The 21,221-nt window shown below is 34.0% G+C and overlaps 1 protein-coding gene across 5 annotated transcripts in view; it reads right to left on the bottom strand.

Annotated features, from left to right (window-relative positions):
- The window catches only part of dnc (phosphodiesterase dunce), a 331,146-nt gene that overhangs the window by 287,809 nt on the left and 22,116 nt on the right, over window positions 1-21,221 (bottom strand). The window contains exon 1 of one of the 5 annotated variants that reach the window (XM_067358191.1): window positions 4,761-5,323. The exons of the other annotated variants lie outside the window; for them this stretch is intronic. Within the exon in view, the coding sequence (XP_067214292.1) occupies window positions 4,761-4,990 (230 nt within the window). The 5' untranslated portion in view covers window positions 4,991-5,323. Of the gene's footprint in view, window positions 1-4,760; window positions 5,324-21,221 lie in introns of those variants that run through there. 5 annotated transcript variants of the gene reach the window in all.

The raw sequence follows: 21,221 nt of genomic DNA, 5'->3' as shown, positions 1-21,221 counted from the left end.
ATTTAATAAATCTATATATGCGACGCCGATTAAATATTTAAAAAGACCATATGCTAACTCCACATTTACTCAGCAAGACACGCCCGATCGATGTACGACATTCGTGGAAAGTAGTTCATGACGCAAGAATATTAAAATGTTGAGTATATCTTAAAATCTTCCGAAAATCTCTTATAATATATCAATGACCGCCTTCCAAATACGACAGGCACAAAAGCCCGATCGAATGTCTAACTTGAATAATTTCGACAAATTGTGACATCCAACAGTTAAACTTTTTGATGTATTTTATGGAAGATGCACACAAGCGCCAATTAAAAGTAATTCACCATTAAAAAATTTACGATCTGTTAAATTAAAATATGCAAACTATATTTTATGTCATATAAAAAATAGAAAAAGAAATATATATTATATATATATATATATATATATATATATATATATATATATCGATTACACACGGAACAATCATAAATTCTAATTAATGCCTGATTTATAGTATCTATAAAAAATACTTTTTTGTAAAAAATATCAGAACGCTTAATAATAATTTTACATTTTGCATTGATTATTTTTCTTATAAATTCTGGTTTCTTTTGCGTAAACATCGCCAGTAACCATTTAATGCATCTAAATAATTAACATGATGAAGTGAAGGAACAATAGAGCCTTGTACTGCGATAATTAAAACACCACCCTTGAGTATGCAGGGCATTTTATAAACGTGACGAGTTCAAAATTGTGTAAAACAAATTTTTTACTCTCTTTTTTTCATCTCTATAAAAATAAGATTTCAATTCAAGGATGGAGATTTCGGTGTTGCTCTCCATTCTCCTGGATTCTTGAAAATAATTGCGGTTTTGTTTTTCTGTCATCAATGTTTGCACTATTCTTTCAGAAAAATGTTTACCCACTTTGATACTCTCGTTGGAGAAATGTTTCGTAGGAAAAAAAGCGCTTTTTCGAGATTTGCAAGGTGTGTACTTGAGAAAAATACCATATTTCCTCTAGATTACAGGAACAGTCTCAAAGAACGACGGTTGTTGCTACTGGCAATATTTTTTGAATTCTAAGCCGCTGAAAACGTCTTCAGCGAAAAACACTTTGACAGTATAAATATCTAATAAAATCTTATTGCTTTACCCAAAGAATTTTACTAAAGAAATCTTATTTGCAATTTAATAAAAGTGTAATTGTATTGCACCAAATAAGCTGTGACTTAAGAGAAGGTAAAATATAAATTTCTTTAATAATTTACGACAAAGGAAAAGCGCTATAGACCTGGAACATCCTGTGTAACGTTTTTTGCATAAAGCGTAGCGAGTGTGATACGCATGCAGATACAACTAACAAGAATTTATTCGCGCAAACTAATCTCTGCCATAACGACGATAGCTGGAGGAAATGAAAGAGAATGAAAAACCTGTTATGATTACAACTGTACGCTAGAAAATAGATAATAATACTGCATGAAAATCCGATGCTGTGCAAAGAACACACTCAAAACTCATCTTGTCTCGAAATATTGTTGTAATGACTGATAATTGTAAGGTTTCCGTATAACTTTCAAAATAAAAAATGGAATTTTGCGTTCAATTTGGACTAAAAAAATTTATACAAAAAATCGCTTGTTTCCATTGCTATAAAGAATAACTTTGTCGAAGATGTGATCCAAACATTTATATCTTACAGTGATAACGTCTGCTTCGATAAGCCTGCTTCAAAGCAATAGTTCATAAGTGACTTATATCCTCTTCGGTAAAATTCCAAAAGAAAGATTCTTGGTAATTCCTACGCTTAAACCCTTTTTAATGATGTAAACAAGTTCACTACATTACTTCGCAACGCATGTGGCTAAATATAATAAAAAATGAGCATACAAACAATATAATAAATAATTTTAGATATTGACAAATTTTATTCTCGATTAATCAAGCGGGATTAATGTACAGCGACTAATTAATTATTACCCTCTTATAAAGTGATTATTTATGTATCCGACTTCTTCATTTCACTATTTCTTGTTTGCATTTACAAAGGGCAATTTGCTTCACTTCGTATAATATTTTCAGCTGTGATATTTACCGCTATGTGAAAGCGTATGAAACTGTCATTTGTTTAGTAGTCGCTCGGGAGAAAAGCATTCTACATTACATACGTAGCTATGTTTACTCTCGCAATACTCCTCTAACACCGTGCTGTTTATAAAAGTACGAAAAAGGAACAGATATAAAATGTCTGTTCGTCTTATTGATATCTCGACTGCCATCACATGTATCCATCTATTTTCCATCCTCCTTTATTCTTTCATCAAATAAATGACGTCGTAAAGATGTTACTTTCTAAGAAGATAAGATCAGCGCTCTTTATTCATTACAAAAGCACTAGGTCATAGAGCCATTAATAATTCATGGGCTGTTACTAATTGCAAAAGGAGACGGTGCGAGGTATCGACAAGGCGCCGGCGCAATCAAATACAAAATCGTTAAAAGCAGAAAAATGCATCAAAGCTGACATTTCGAGTACGTATGTCCGAAAAATGTTTACTTCCGCGAAATGTGTTTCATATCGTGAAACAAAACGCAGCCGTAAAGCTGCTGTAAAATAACCAAAATGACCAAAAAGAAATAATAAAATAGAAATGACAAAACTCACCAAAAAAATGCCTGGTATATATATATATATATATATATATATTTAAACAATGATATTTAATCCCTTACAATGTGTGACACTTCATTTAACTGAAGTGCAACTACGCCACGCGTTACGCAGCAACATGACGTAATGTTAGTAGTATAGGCAAAAGCTTTGAGCAAACAAGCAGCCTTATGGTCATTATCGGTTCCTGCCTGTGCATCGCATTTAGCGTTGAATCTAGCCTGACTCTGGAGTTGACGTTGCTGTAACGTCGTACGTAATAATCGTATCAAACAATGCGAGTTACGCTAAACACGAAGATTGGCACATTTTATTTCGATTTGTTGTTTCTCGTTCCGTTCGCCGGCAGATGAGCAATTATCAACTTACTTTTCTTCCACCCAGCGTTGTTCGTACGCAATGAAAACAAGAATTGTAGAACGCGACTTCACTCAAGGGATTAGAACGATGTCGTTAAGTCCTTCCTGCTCACACTCGACTGAACGAAAATGAAAAACTACCGCGAACTCGGGACGACGACGACGACGACGACGACGACGTAACGATAGGACGATTGGACGACGAAAAAATATTATGATGATTTTTATGGATGTAGATACAGCTAACAAGGGAAATATCCGACAGTTGAGAAGCACATCTTATTTACGTCACTCGCGCAAGGATAAACATATCTTTATAACCCGAAGATTGTGCCGTGTGGCTCTGATAGTCTCTATCCAGATCGTAAAACACATCTTACGACCTGTCGGTTCATCGGCAGATAATTAATCTCGATACATCGCTCCGTCCGAACATCGGATGAAAAGAACAGTGTGTGCGAAGATGGAGGATCTTCTGCTCGTAATAAAGCGTGATATCGATATTGGAACCAACAGAACGGAACTTTTGTCGACACACACACACACACACACACATACACACATTCATCTTCTTATATTATCTGCTAGCACGATCAACAAAAGCGCTTGTTCTACAAGTACATCTTCATTAGAGTGTTACGTGTCTAACATATTTTTCGTTGCAAAATATCTATATGTATATGCTTTGCAATACTGCCCTCCTTGGTTAAAATGTCCTATCTGCAAAATTATCATTTTTCTTTTTGTTTATATTTGTACTTCAACATGTTTTACACCTTTAATCCTCACTTTTCTCGAAAAATTAAAAATGTTAGTTAGGACATTTCAATTAAAGAGGGCAAAATAGATATTAATATGCATCAAGCGTAAAAAAATTTTGATTTTGTCATAGAAGAATTTTTTTATATAAAATAAACCATTAAATGTTCGCTAATAAATATTTTATAATTTTTTTAAAATTTATATTTAAAATAGTTAATCTTTTTTTATTTAGATCTTTATTTAATTCTTAAATTTATTTGTCGTGTTATATACTTCTTCGATTTTTAAATTTACAGATATTTACTCGTAATATAAGAGCTGAATGTGATATATTCAGTTTCAATCGGAAAACAACAAATTGTCACACATTAATAGAACAACCACTTTATACCGCAAACTCTTGCATAAAGCCGATAGAATTGTTTAACACGCAAAGCCTTTAGGAGCGTTTAAAACTAAAAATTCTCTTCAATTTAAAATCACATTCGGAAAATATCCGGATTGCGTTAGCTGGAAATAACCGATATATCTTTGTCAATCTCCGACGAACGCGCAGCGTTCGTAGAAGCATAGAATATTGTGGAAATAAGGAAATGAAGCTACTTTGGTCTGTGAGCTTTAAGAATCAGTGATTCTCAATTTGAGGAGCTTTAGATTTCTAACCGCGAATGCTATTTATAATTCATTGAATGTACATTTCATTTACAGTCTTCAAGAGAACAAATACATTTATATATTTTATTTAATTCTAATTTGAGGCTTTATTTTTACAGAATTCAACACCCCGGAAACGTATTTGAAATTGTATTAAGCCAAACGATATATTCAGATGATAACGTCGAATTAAATGTTTGAGCAAATCTCGACTGTTAGTTCAGAGATATTGGATGAGGGAGAAAACGCCGGCTGGAGCAGCCTGTGTAACAAGGTAGAGGCCAAAGATCGAGACGGAGCTAAATCGATCACTTTACTTACCTTCGGCAATGCGTGGGCGCGACAGGCCAACTCCTCCTTGTTCTCAAGATTATAGCGGGCGGTCTCGCATGGCCGACGACCGGCGCCGAGGTGCGTCCTTGATTCCTTTTCCCCCAGAGATGGCCACCGACGGGTGCATTACCGTATCCTGGTATTCCTGGATGCGGCCCGCTTTCGCTGCATGCACGTCGCGAAAACATCTCGCGCTTCCTCTCGTCGCACTTCATCATTGCAACATGGATCCCTGCGTTCGCTCGATCGCTCGACCGAGCTTAGTACCGAAGAAAAGCTCACCACGTGTAAAAACTCACAGAGTACGATAATAAGAAAATGAAATACTCGGGAGACGACTCTCTTCCACGTGAACTTTAGCGAATCGTTTTTGCAACCGCATCGACCTTGAAAAGTTTCTCTTCTGCTTCGCAGATATCACGCACACCAGGCAACACTATTGTCCCTTTTACCTCGATGAGTTTTGATGAATCACTATTATCGTACATCGCGAAAAAAATCGATTATAACAATATCAACAGAAACATAAAATTGTTTCCCAGCTGTTGATAGAGTAACTAATTCACCATTTTTCCGCAGTATCATTCGTAGAACAACTAGTTCGAAATCTCACATCACAATCAAGTCTTTTTCCCCTATTTTTTTTACACTCGAGGGCTCTCGACAAGTCCAGAGACAATGATAGATTCGATTTGAACGTACGGAGCAGCAAAGCGTGCATCGACATAGGTTCCCACGTCAAACATCCGTGGGGCATTCGCTGTTTGCTCCGGGGAATTCTCGGTCAGTCAGCCGTCAAAGTTCAAATTCAAAACCGGAAGCCAGAGATGTCAGAGAAAATCAGTGTCTCGTGTGTCAATTTCAAACCGAACTTCAAACGTTAGTGATCATTTTAAGTACTCGTATATAAATCGTATCTCTATATCTCATAAATAGACAACAGTGCCGCAAGATTATTAATCACAGCTCACACTGTCATTATTGAAATAATGTTTACGTGGATGCCATACATTCCGCTTTCTATAGTTCCTGGCGTTTGCAATAAACAACGATAGCATCATCTAATATTTGAGTAAAGTTAGCATAATTGGCGTCGTAGCGAGCGATGTTCTCGTACTAGATGCTCAAAATTTATCTGGAATCGGAATTCTCATCGTGAATATCAAACGAACATTGATCGAAACCTGGTGCGATTCGTTATATTGCGACGACCGTCACGTTGTGGAATCTCATATTCAAACATTTGACAAATTTTAATAACTCAGTTTAATATCTTTAAAGATATTGAATTTTTTCATTAATACATTAGCTATCGCCAGCAAAATAAAGATAAATATAACAAAATAATTTTATGAATATACAACTCTGCAATACGTTTCTAATATTCTTTGACGTTTCTACTCTTGTGATGTATTTATCTAAAGAAAGTCAATTTTCCTACGCAAAAACATAATTTACATTAAATGCATTCCCACGCGAACTACCATCATAACGCGATACTTCGCAACGAGTTAGCGCGAAGAGGAGTAATTCACGTAGACTAATATAGTTTCTAACATCGCAGAGCTTTTTAGAGGAGCATTTTACGCTTTAGGTATGTGGCCGGAAACTAAAAAAAGCTCGGTACACTTGCCGAGCGCGGTAATGGCGCCAGGCAAGATGCGGCACTATGGAGAGTGCGATAAAGACATAAGGTTTTCCTCGTTTCAGCGCCGTTGCATCGCGAGCTCAGCATAAGAGTTATCAATATAGACGACGTAACATGATCTTCGCAGCCATACGATAAATTCTATAGATGTACGTTTCAGAAACGATGTTAGTATATATCCGTAGTCCCACTTAAGGCACATTTAGCATAAAATATAGCTACTTAATTCTGAGTTTTATTCACATTCAGGAGGTATAAGATAAAAGCTACATTCACGTTTAGCAAGATAAAAATTCTAAAAATTCTGAATCAAAAAGAAGTCTGTAATTCTCGCACGACAATTAATAATATCCAATATATTTTTGATATATTTAATATTAGATTTATTTGCGCAAAAAAACTTAAAGTAAAATGAAGAAATTATTAACTGCACCTTGATGCTAAATTAAAATATTATTATAGGTACATATAATTAAAGCGCCAATAAAAATTCTCGATAAAAACTCTCGTCTATATACATACGAAATAAAATAGAACATATAATTATTATTTAAAAACTCTGGTCACGAATATCTGATATTACTCCGATTAATTGACTTCTCCGATAATGATTCACGATTTTCTGATATTAATGTTTAAACGTACGGTAAAATGTGATAATGTCTTTGTAAAGATAATCCAGAGAACAATTCTTCCTACGGAACATTTTCGCGGCGGTTTTTTTTTTATAAAGATCGCGCGATCTTGTGCAAACTATACCGCACGTCGGGTAATACAAAAAAGATCTCGGAACGGTCGTAAAAGACTGCGAGAAAATATCTTCCAACTCATAAACCTGCTTGGCTTTATGAGAATCGTCAGTAGGTGGAAGATTATGTGCCGGTTAACTTTTACTGTGAACCATTCGCGGCTCGTTATGCATTAGAAAGAACCCTGTAATTTCAATTCGGGGCGAGCTGGCGCCGACGCTAACTAGGTCGGTAAACCAAGCTTGCGACACAGTAGGTTTATCGTAATATCGTTCCACCTGACGATCAGTACATGAGACCAAATCAGACAGACAAAGCAGTGACTATGGCAAATATATTCACGAAGCAGCGCGAAATGCACGGTAGCTCTTGTGAATATCCTGATTATTCGGAACATTGTTTCGCGTTCATTGTACGACAAACAACCTTTGTAGGGCTCCGACACCGTTTGGTAACATTATATAATATTTAATATCTGTATTGTCTTCCACATAACATTACATACATTTAAGTTTTAAGCGTGGGAAACTTAAAGCTCGTGGCACATGTAGCGCATATTTAAAAAAACGGTATTATTACGTCTCAGCGAATACTCAAGCTAAAATTATTGTTTTATATCGTAGTTAAATTTTTACGTTTAATACTAAATATAGCAAGAAGATACGTGATTTAAAAATAAAACGATGTATATTTTTTTATATTTGTCATAATATTGCATAATTTTTCTACTTAAATGTAATTTTCATAACTTTTACTGTAAGCACATAATAAAAAAATTTATATCCTTATAAATATAATTCTACAAAATCATGCATCGCAGTAAATTTATGCATGTAAAATTAAAATACAAAAAATAATCATGCATTCTTTGGTACATGCATTACGTTAAAAGTATACCGCCATAAACAATAAGTTAATTAGTTCGAAAGCTCCTTTTTATGAACGCTCTATAAATTTTAATATAAATATCACTTACGTAAAGAGAAAACCTCTTACGAGAAGATTAATGTCAACAGATCCCGGAAAATAATAAAAATGCGATAAAACGCACCGCGAACTCTAATGGACGCACCAGCTTCATAAAACAAAAAGGAAAACTTTACAAGAAGATTAACATCAACAGAGTCGAAAAGATAACGAAAGCACGATAAAACGCACGGTCGATTGAAATGATTTCCGGACACCGCCGTCTAATTTCCGGGTTCCCCCTTCTGTTCGAAATAATTGGAGGGACTTAGAAATACTCTGGCAATTTTGTTCGCGTGATATTATACACGCAGAAATGGAGATCATTAGTACTCGTCCGACTTGCGCGCCTCAACGAGATTCATTTGAACACATCCGTGCGTATAGAAATGCTGCCTGGACTTTAATTAAAGCAATAATTTATTGCGAGAGAAAAATAAAGTTGATGGCGAAATTACAGAGTTAACATCAGCGAATACGACACTTCGATGGACAAACTTAATTCGGACTTCGATACTACGAGTGAAACAAGATGTAAGAGATTGCGAGAGGAATTGAACAGAAACTTGTCACTCGAATGTAATATTCTCGGGAAATTGTTAATTACCTCGTGAAATAGCACGGGTTGATATTCGAATGTTTCAATAGCAACAAGTAGCAGCGACAGAAAAGGACGAATTCGGGACGCTTCGACGAGTGCTAATTTTGCAGCCGACAAATTTGCATCGTATGAGAAAGAATTACATAATTTAGAAGATGACTATATTTCATTACGAGACGGAGTGGAGATGACAGTTTAAAAAAGAAGTAAAATATCTAAGAAAAAAGAGGAAAATAGAGATGCTAAAGATTTCGCAACTTCATTAAAGCCGTCCACGACGTTACCCCGGCGCGCACCTTTATCACGGAGAAATAAAATTTACGACCCACCAGTCTGTTTTCAGTACAGTTGACATCGTACCTCCACAATATCACAGAGTAATTTTACAAAATTATGAGAACATGTACAATATTTCTATGAAATCGCTATAATTTCAAGCGATAAATTAAAATAATATTTTCTCAAATCTATTTAAGCTAAATTTATTTAAGCAAAAAGATTGTTATATTATTATCGTACACTGTTATCTACATTAATAATAGAATTTTAAAACTATTTTAAAGAATTTTAAAACTATTTTTCTTCACAATAATGCAATATACAATGCAAAAGACTTGGATCAATTCACACAAATAAGATATAAATGATAAATAACAAAAGTATGCTAAAGAAACTGCGATAAATTTATGAAACTATGTAAATTTACAGTAATCATGTAATACATTTTCGTTATTTATCATGTAATTTTTACATCTACAAATTTATCAAATATTTTTATAATGCACAAGATTTGTACATTTTTTTAAACTGTCATTTCCACTCCGTCGCATAATGAGATACAGTCATGCCTTAAGTAATGCAATTCTTTTTCATACAAAGCAAATTTGTTGAAAGTAAAATTATAATTATACAGTTTCCAATTATTTTTTCAATGCAATAATAATAATATCATTAAACGCGACTAAGTGCGCAAGAATTAATTACGAACAGTAGTTCATTTTCATTCGTTTACTGACCGAGTAAAGCTAGCAAACCCCAAAGTTGTTCGCACATCGATTTGCTCTCTCTTTCACCTCTAATTTGAGGATTGCCACCGTCAATATCGTGGCAGACCTACGCAGATTTATTCAACAAGGGTCGTAAGATGGAACAAGAGCTTTCTTCTTCATTTTTCCTCTTTCTTTTAAAACATTTATTATCCTGCGCAAAAGACATATGTAAATACGATTTAAAAAAAACAAAAAAAAAGAAAATACACGAGTCTTTGTGTGAAATAGAGGATTAAAATGTATATATAAAGAATATCATATATAAATAACATATGTATTTGTGATATGCTTGGTTTTCTTTTATGTGAATACCCTGTTCAATCTTTTGGATTATTTTATGGCTTCATAGTTGCGTTATATAAAATATAAAATTTCTTTCTAAAGCAGAGATGTATAAATAACATGAAAAGCCAATAAAGTATTAATCACAAAATGCGAACGCAAGAGCACGAATATTATAACATCCTTGAATCAAGAGGAAATACGTAGTTTTTTAAACAAATCTGCTAAAAATGTAATTATATTGATTTAAATAATTTTATAATTCTTATAACAAAATTTTGTTCAGTAAAAAAAAATAAAAGTGATATATTATAGTTGTAGCCTACACTTTTCACAATAATGATGTCTCTCTGTTATCTGACAGGATCGCATCATGTCGGACTGAAATCGATAGACACCTGAGCATCATTCGACATATTGTAGGCTCGACTAAAGAAGCACTCTCTGTAATTGTTGGGAAATACGATCTTCAATATTGTACGTGAAAGAAACTGACGACGAAGGAAAATGTCTCTGAAAGAAAGAACATTTTCGCACTATACGAAAAGAAGCTTCCTGTTAAAAACAATATTTCTTATTTGACCTTTTTCTTGTATATCAACGTTAGTCTAGTTTATAATTGAAAAAACTATTTCTTTTAAAATTTGCTTTTAAGAACATTTAGCACAATCCTAAAATAATTATAAAAAGGAAAAGCGCGCTGAAAGGGTTTCGCGTTCTCTGCAATAGATTTGCAGCAATTCGAGATTAATTGTCGGCAATTTCATGGCAACGATTTAACAATTTATAGACAACTTTGTAATCTGTACAAAGGAGAAGTTTCTCTACTAATAGAAATAGCTTTTATAATGTATGAGGAAACTAACAAGTGATTGAATTTTGTGACGTCTGTAATGACGAGAAGAGAAAACTTCTAGACAGAGTGAGAATAAGAAAAAAAGTTTTCCATATATATATTAAACATATATATTATATTCTTAAGTACTCGCAGTCAGAAGGGAATATCACGCCTACACGATCTCCCAAGTCGGTCAATCTTCGACCTAATTCTCCTTGATCAGATCCAATATAACCTGCGCAACTCTCTAGTTCGATGCAACGAGCTGAGCCCAATCATCATCTAATCGGTCGACGGTTCATTTCAGGGCCGGCGATAGTTAGGTCGCGCAATACGGCCAGATAACGGATATCCTGCGGACGCTGAAAAATCAGGAGTGACGAGATCGCGTACCGATCGGAACTATTAACTTCTAAAAAAGAGCAATCAATCTGAATAAATCGATGAGAGAATAAAATATAGAAAGTTAATAACTTTTAAATTTTTTGACATTGTTCTCATCTCTTTGTTTAAATTTAAGATTGGCAATGCATGTTTCTTTGATATGCCGAGTTTTTCTTTTTTTAATTATATGTATATTTGTGTTATAGAGACACGGCTATTTTGCAGCTGTTTTTCTTAAACTTTATTCTGTTTATCTCCTTGTTCTTCAATGTCTTTCTTCATTCATCTGCTGAACAACCAAGTTAATTTTCTTACATTTTCTGTCTTTCTTTCGCGCACCTGCTTTAAAGTATGGACGTATATCGTTGGAACTGACGTAAACTTAGCCCCTTGTACCGAAAGAGAAACTCGTAGTCAACTTTAGTAATTCGCACTCGATAATTCCTCCCGCCGTTTCTCCTCGTTTCTCGTCAATATCGAGTAGTCTGTCAGTGTAGAAGACAGAAAATCTTTTTCGTCTAACTTTTCCATTCAGCAAATGTTGCTGAATGGAAAAGTCAAACATTAGTTTATTTGAATCTAGATCAAGTATTTTTTTTAGTTTGACAACATTTTTAGAAAAACAAATTTTAAATTGTCATCGTTCTTTCTGAATTGTCCTCTGCTTTATCCATAAATTGTTATAAAAGCACTTGTGTGCATGAATGCCCCGTAGATAGACTCGCTCGATAATTGGAATCTATGGCACATGAAGTGGGGAAGACAGCAAAACTATTCCGTTTTCACGGCAGTTGCTACGCAGTTTGACAGTAGACGTGCACCGGATGTTCTTCCGAGCAAGTGTTTCATGAACGTCAAGAACTCTTCGCTTATGACAGAATCAAGGACGTGCTCTTATAAAACAGAGTATGTGAAGTTAGAGAGTAAACACGGGGATCGATTGGGATATATTGTTACAGTATCAATTTTTATCAAACCGACTTGTAAAAATTTAATCTCGTGACAACTAAATTTACGCTGTCCTATCTCGAATTGCGTATCAAAGAAAGCAAAGAAGCGGAGAGAGAAAAAAATACGAGACGCTGTTCTCCAATTACTCAAATAATACGACGGAATTATATCGTCAACGTTGCTTCAGCGACCAGCAAACAATTAGAGATATTTAAATTAAAGATTGTTATAATTGCCAGCCGGAGAGATGGATTGTAACAACCTGAATATAATTTAGAACTGCTCACAATATGATATTCCATTCAGATTTCGATATTTTATACGAAGAATTCGCTATGTATCATTACAAAGGCTGTAATCCTGCCTCGTTTTCGTAGAACGGCCAAGGGCTCAAATTATCGAACGCGTATTGCAAATCCTTTGTTGCAATTGATTCCCGATTGCCTTACTTAATTACACATGATTCGCATGGTAACGCAATCAGCACAGATCGATGAACGCCATTTTAAGCGTGTTGCGTTTCTAGCGTCAAAAAATTTCGAGAGACTGATAAAAATGACAAATAATATGTAGTTCTAGTAATGTTCTTGCAGTTATTAATTTTAGGCTAATAATGTATATTGTCATTACAATTGATGTTGATTGATACTTAACGAGAGAAGCTTTTAATAAATAATAAAAAGATGTTTCTTCAATAAGTGACTGATTTGAACGTTGTTCGTCAGCGAGAGAACATCGATCACCGGCGTGTCTCCAAAATAGAAGGTTATCCACGATCCAACTCTCCGTATGGCAAAAGTGCTCGCTGGAGCTTGCAAGAGTTCATCGAAGTTTCGCTTACGACACACGCGACGGAGTGCAATCGCGGCGATTTGCATACATACATAGACATGAATATGGTGAATTAACGGAAAACAGAAATGTAAAATCGACATTGTTAAACATCATTATTAAACATGATAGCTGATTTAAACCATTTGCACGCCGCTACAAAAGCTTTACTTAATATATACGTTGTTTTTCTCTCGATCGGCAGATAACTGATGATGCTGAATGAAGCAATTAGTGTAGCAGAAATAAATTACGGCTCTGAATGAACATTAATTATAACGCCTGATCGAGAATTACAATTGTTTATCACTTTAAAACAATGACATCTTATGCGATACGAACTCTTCGTGTTCTCTGCAAGCCCCGCGGCAAAGTGCATTCCAATGAGTCGGAACAAAGGCGAATGTCGCATCGTGCGAAACCTGTACGCCCGAGCGCAACCTGGCAGCAATCTGCATTGTAGTACGCGTTAAGGTCGAGCATATTCAATGGAGTTACGATAAAGTTCCGTGCATGAGACGCGTGAATGAAACACTTAATGACAATCGCCATTTGTGACTGCGATACTTTGCTAGAAAATTGTATGGCATTACGTACAGAGAGCTTATAAAGCGTTTGAGAGGCGAAATGACAAGCTATGCCCGATTAGTTGCGACTATTTGAAAGACAGATACAAAGGTGAATTCGCAAACATAGCTCTTGATCCATTTACGGTCAGTGAGCGATGTAGAGTATTCAGATGATAACAACTTCACCAAACAAATCTCATATATATTAGCAAATTCTAGTCATCTATTATAATAACCGCAGCACTATTTTGAAATAGCATTTAAATAAAAAATGACGATAAATTTTTGTAAACCTATTTAAGTGCGTCCAATTTTGCCAATAAGTGTAAAATAATCTTTTTCATTGTCATATAATGTATATAATTACATAATTTTATAATTTAAATTTATTTATTATAAATATAAATTTTAATTTATATTCATTCATATATTATGCAGAGTTTAATGATTTTATAATCACATAATTTTTTTTCAATCATAAATTATTCTACAATATTTTTCTCTTCTGACCTTTCCCATAATAACGCTAATTTTTATTTATATAGAAACCCGATATTTTTCCAAAGAAAAACATAGTGTAATCATAATTGGATTTAACCGAGTAGACTAAGCCTATTTGCCATCAGGCTTCGCTTGCAACAAATCGCTGGACCTTTTGCACACAATATAAATACGTGTTGAATCACGATAACGATGCTGAATCTCTGATGACGCAATTTTTCCCTTGGAAACGTAACCGAATCAGTTTTGGAACAAAATAACGCGTTATCATTCGATGTCACCGTCGCCGTCTCGAGCAAAAAAAAAGATAAACTCGTTTAGTAAATCGATAGAAGACACAGCGCTTCGCACGTTCGTTACACTGCAAATTTCACGATATTTTTCTCAAATGTTTGATCAAATTTTAATAGCAGGCACTGACTACAAAACGCCCGGAGTTCGCACGTCGCAAAGCGGTTAACGCCGCGCGTTAGTTAAATGTGCTTTTCTGTCGTAATTCGATTATACAACACTAGGTTAGTTACGCGACTGTAGCTAAATGTACTTATTTGAAATTTCAGGAGGGCGATGGCTAAAATTAACTTCGATGTTTGCGATAGAATGCACCGCTAAACTAATTAACGCACTGCTTCCTGCTTGTGCAATGTTAACTCTATCGAGGAGATATATTAGTGTCTTGTAATAAGAAAAAGTTAGAAATATATAAAATAACCATTGTTCAATTTTTGGACGTTTATGGTTCACGTTCATTATACTTGTACTGCTCAGCAAACATGCAAACACGTAAATTTCATAAGCTATCATATCTCAAATTTTTATATTCCTCGCTAAAAAAATTGCACGTTGATGTCTCAAATTTTCACGCTACTCTACATTTTTACTTTCTCTAATTACACCATACAAGTCTCAGTTTCCTCCCTTTCATTTCTTTTTCGTTTCTAAAAACGTGCTGCAATGCTTCGAAATGAGAGGCATTGAATTTTCCAATCATAATATTTCGCTATCATCGCCCCAAAACTGCTTGTTCATCCGAAAAAATGACACTTCCCTCGGGAAATCAAACAACTGAACCGAAGTGATGCCATTTCCCATTCGCAAAAAGAGAGAGAGAGAGAAAGAGTGAGAGGAGATCGGTAGTTCTCATCCTGACAGCCCTTCCATTTACGCGTAAACAGTAAAAAGGGTATTATAAAGAGAAAATATTTATTTATAGACTGCTAAATAATGAATTACATGACACAATTGATGTGTGATGACAGCGGAAAATTGATGACAATGTGAGTATACCTGCGTTCGATTATTTTAATCCCGTATTAAATATGTATATTTAATGAAACATCTAATTAGCAATTTAAAATATTATTTTATCATTTATAATTGAGCATAGCGCAATTTGCAAAATATCAATTTTCGTCGACAAGCAAGACAAATAGTTTTGATGGTACTAATTTATGAAATAACAATAATAATATGTGAATAGAAGTGCTTACAATATTAAATCAAGTTAACAATTAAATATATGTATATTCATATGTACATATATTTAATTGTTAATACTTGTACACAACTATTGTAACAAATATTGTACACAACTATTCAATTACTTAATATGTAATTTCTCTACTATTAATTATTTAATTTAAGGATAAGTTCATGAAATGAAATAAATATATCTTGTCGCTATCGTCTATTGCAATTAGAATTGTCACCGAAAGTGGCAACTGCACGTCTGGCAATATATTATCACGTATGATAGTTGAGGCGTGACATTCAGCAATTAACTATATTGCCAGCTGTCATCGTTCAACGCAGATATTGGCTGAATGTAATTGACGCGAATTCAAAGAATTTAAAATAATGAAGATACAATGAAATCGCGGCCGAATGTATACAATGGGCGAATTTATAAATATGCGACTTTTATTATACAATTTATGACTTTCATAACGCAAAAGCGTATGCAACGTTATTACAGATGTACAAATCATTAAAAAGGAAATCAATGTTTTGCAAAAACAATAACACACGCTCCGATATCGAAATTTTTAATATTTTAAAGTTTTCAACTTTAAAAGCTTATACTTCTACTCAACTACAACTCGAAGTGCTGCTGCATTTAAGAGCAACACTCCGATCTATGAGCAATATATGATGATGAAAAAAATATCTAAGTAAATAAGAAGATTTTAATTTATTTTCTCTTTACGCCATAAAATAGAAATTCTTAACTGAAATCAATATTTCGATAATCAATCGAGGTCGATCCACTAGCCTTATTCTTGCTGACTATAACACATTATTGTTCGCAGCATGTATTCTGAGTAAACAACCCGCACAAGTTAAATTCTGTCTCTTTTCAGCAAACAACACATGTGTGCAGAGCTTAAAAGCTTCACCAATGATACCGAGTATCTAAGTAGGTACTGTGAACATACTGTCGAACGTGCAAAGAATATATATATTAGATTCTAGATATATTTCAAAACGATATAGAGCTTTACTTAAGCGCAACGCGCAGAGAATCTCATTATACCAAATAAAAATTATTTTGTAACGAAAATTATTTTGTGTGTGAATGTATATTTAGCGCGCGCGAAATGAATGTTGTGCATGATATACCGTAATGGTAAATCATTTGACATTATATTGACAAAGGAACGAAATTGCGTCATTGTTTTACGATAGACCGAGCCATATAAATTGCATCGCTGTTGTTACTTTGAACACAAATTATAAATCTACCCACAATCGAAATGAAATAGCAAACGAGCATCATCACAGAAACGAGCTGGAATTACAGGTACTTTTTATTATAGACACGCGCCGCGTTACGTCTATTTTTAGATGTTGAAAATAAACGGGTGCATGATTCACTGAAGGTCTAAAGATATCGAGTGGCGCAAACATTTTCAATGTGTGCACGTAAATTAGTTGATTAGCATAATAATGTAAAAATGTTTTGACCTAAAGCGAGATTAATCGTTGTAAAGCCCGATTAGCTACATTAACAGACATGGTATTACAGTCGTGCTATGCAAGATGAAGGTATGCGAATCTGTAAATGTATATTGGATCTCTTATGCAAAGAAACATGTACTATAATCTCCAGGAACGCATTAAATGAGATTTAATGGCCGCAAATGCAAAGAAAATTATATCAAGGCAGTATGCGCAACACAATTATACCAGTTTAAATAACTCTTATTTACATAGAACTGCATTCACAAAATAAAATAGAATACTAAGATTGGTAAAAGATAATGCCCTCTAGAAAACATAAACGAATAAAAACATTAAATTTTTCATGATAAAATTTTCTTTATATTTTTTACTTTATTTTGTAATACGAAAAGAGACTCTCGATTTTATAATGTATGTATCATAAACACGATAATCAACTGGTAATAAAAATATTAAGTTGACTTTCATAAATAATAAATATTAAAAATTTACCTCCGTCAAGAGTTCTGCATCAATGCGACGGAATTGCAAATCGACTTTTTCTCCTTATACGTACGTTCGCGCGTTCCAGAGATTCGATCCTTGCAAAATTCATGCGACCTATGACTAGGAATTTAAAATACAGAAAAGATGCGCTGCTTCCATAACAAAGAATATAGGATCCGTAGAGTTTCTCGCATAAAAGAAACAGATTTTTAAATGGACTATGCAAAACCATCTTCGATCGCGTAATAACGCACATGCAATGTAGCTAAAAAGGTAGAACAAATACAGATTTATAAAGGAAGCAATTAACGTGCACAATCAATGCTGGAAAAAGAAGTCGAATTGTTTCGCTCAACTACCCGATGATGAAAATTTTTTAGCGATAAAAAAATTTTTTGGCCTGCCTTGGTAAAAAAACTCTTTTAAGCTTTTTAATATTAATACTTATATAATTGCAATCAATACTAATAATAATGATTGCTTAAATTAATCATTCATTAAGTACTTTTTGATCCGCGAAACACAAAATAAATAATTTCAATAATTTCATATGTATTATTTTTAATATTTTATGTTTTATTAGCAAAATAATACCATTGAATATTTAGAGTTTATCAATATGTCAATCCGTAGGTAGAAAATTTTCTCTTCTGCAAACAAAAACATTCATGTGGACAGAAAATACATCCGAGAATGCGTGCCATATTATCAACTGTCATTTTGCTGTAACTTTTATAAACATCACGTATATGAAATACGTTAAATATGTAATAAAATAAGAGATTCCGCGCCGATAAATATATCGCACGATTGCGCGTTTATTTCAGTACTGTTCGAAAATAAATTGCTACAATTTCTCTTCATTCGCAGAATATATTTATAAAAATGTGCTTGCTTATTCAAAAATACAACGCGCTGTTATCGATAATTGTCAAAATTTATCGACAATATATTGAAATAAACGTTATCGTTCAATGGAGTTCAATTGAGATGAAATCATAAAAGTGATGGAAAATAAAGACATCATCCAAGGCTTCGCACGTCAACATCGCACAAATCTCACAACGGTGTCACAAACCTTAATAAATCACTACGGTACTAACATAAGTAACCAATAGTCAGACGGTACTTTTATACGTGTCGGCGGATATCTAACTCATTCAGTGCAACATTTTTACATCTCGTTCCGGTACTAAATGCTGTCAGCCTGACATGCTTGTTCGCACTATTTCATTCTTGAATACTTTGGAAAACGCTCCCTAGACGTATACCTAAGTAACAAATTGCTGAGAGCAATATCGGACAACGAAGCAATCTCGTTAGAACATAATGGATTCTCAGGTTAGGTCTTGCCTCTCATTATTAAATTGGGCAATATGTGGAGAAAGGACCGAATCAAATCAAAATCAAATTGTTTATGATAAATTATTGATATTTAATCTCAATTTACCCGTAATTTTATTTAAAAAATACAGTAATGCATTCACAAATTGATAAATACGGATTAGTTGAAAAAGTAGAAAAGATTATTAATCAAAATAATCCGCGTTATTTTATTGCCTATAGAATTTCTTTTTGCAAAACAGAGAAGTACAGGAAATAGGAAAAATAATACAGTATGTAATATAACGTGTCGACGTGCTGTCAAAAGTGTCAAATAAAAAATTTCCAATAACTTCACAAAGAAACGCTACAATTCGACAGTCGTTCTCGGAATCGATTTATTTTCAAAGAATAGTACGAACAAGAATTTGCGTTTGTCCCCGCATTTCTGTACTTTTCGAAGATTCTAAGAAGCACGAGTGAAAAGAATTAAGTTACATCAATCCAACATGGATAGTTTCAAAATACGTGATAGAATGCTAACGTATCGAAACAGCACTGTCAGTTCTTTAGAAAAGAATACTATGCTTTTTTAGGCTAACGCAATCGACACCACGAAACCTCAGCGAACGCTCCGCTATCACACAATGCGCAGCTAACGATATTTTTCACGGGTAATCCGTGAACGACAGAACGTAATTCGCCCTGCAAAAAATAGCAAAAAAACCGGCGAACTATCTTTAACGCTGTAAAATAACGCGTGCGACGTTTATCTCACGACGAGCGAATGTGTCCGTTTTATCGTGACCCGAGCTAGAGCGACGCGAAAGCTTGATACTACCTTTGCGCGTTTAGAGAAAAAGATTAAAAACAAATCATAATCCGACGCATATCCAGAGTAAACACGCGATTATAAATTGTACATGGAAAATACGTATTATGAAATTTATCGAGAAAGGAAATTTTGTTTTTGGGTTACTAAATGACGTCTGTTCTGTGATAAAATATATCGAAAATTGAGATATTTCACGTAAAAAGTATCAACTTTTTATTTCGTCACAATTACGCACTTTGTTTACAACAAAATCCAGTAATATCAAACTTCTGGAAAATACTCTTATTACGAGATTTGTCAGAATCCCTCTTAAATATCTATACATGGCGATTTATGGATAACTCGATATGATTTTGGTAAAATAACTTTCAACTTGAATAAACGTAACTGTTGCATTTATTGCAGCAATATTTTTCTGTTTTAATATATTAAATCTCTGGCAGCGGCGCATATTATCGCAAAATTCAACAATACCGTTACAAATTTAAAACGTTGCAAGGTAATAAAGATACGTAAAGATATTAGTTTGCAGTTATTCACTATAAAATGCAATAGAATCGTCACAATCAGCATTCTTGTATATATTTACTAGTAAATTAAGCTGCAACAAATATTCGTCACTATTTTCTCGGAATAACTAAAATTTCGTGCTAGAACTTTTCGATGCTGGCGGTTATTTCGAATTCAAACAGCCGTGCTTGCTTGCCACAAGCAACTCTCTTTCTCGAGAAAAGTTACGTAAATTAAGACACTTCTCTGATCGGATTCCGACTGCATCCTGCTCGAAACTTATAAATGGATCTTTCGTGGGTCCGGAAACAAGTGGAAAACGGGAATTACGTTCCGTTCCTTGCGCGAAGATGGTCAACTGTTTTTACCGACCATCGTATACTTTTTCGAGCAACAATGAGACTACTCGGACACCTACACGAAAAGATAGATAGATAGATAAATAAAAAAAAATAAAATAAACGAACGTTTTAACATCGATTTAACAGATAAAATCGGCTTTAAACACAATGTTTATGCGCATGAATAAGTACATCAAATTGTATGTTTAAAAAATAAATTAAAAAATATTTTTACTCATGTAAAAATTCGAAAATTTTGTCCTGCTCTCACATTTTTTATGTGATATATAACTTTTAGCACTTTTTTCTAAAATATATATTAATTAAATAATTTTCATTATAAATTTGAGAAAATAATGAGAACACATTATTAACATGATTAATTATGAATATTATAAATTCAATATTAAAGCTTAAACCTCATTCAGCACTTCAAAGCAAATTGAATTTTAATTTGTCAACGAAACGAAATCGGCCGTTCGAATTTTCGCGACAATGCATACTCGATAGTTACGCCAATTTGCCACGATACATCATAACACGGTCGCCGCATACAGAGCGACTGTTAATAAAAGCACAAAACACGTGGTTTTCAAATGGCCCTGCGCCGCAACGCTATCGCCG

This window comes from Linepithema humile, chromosome 6 (genome assembly GCF_040581485.1).
Source record: "Linepithema humile isolate Giens D197 chromosome 6, Lhum_UNIL_v1.0, whole genome shotgun sequence".
Taxonomy (NCBI): Eukaryota; Metazoa; Arthropoda; class Insecta; order Hymenoptera; family Formicidae; genus Linepithema; species Linepithema humile.
This window is presented reverse-complemented; position numbering and strand designations above follow the sequence as displayed.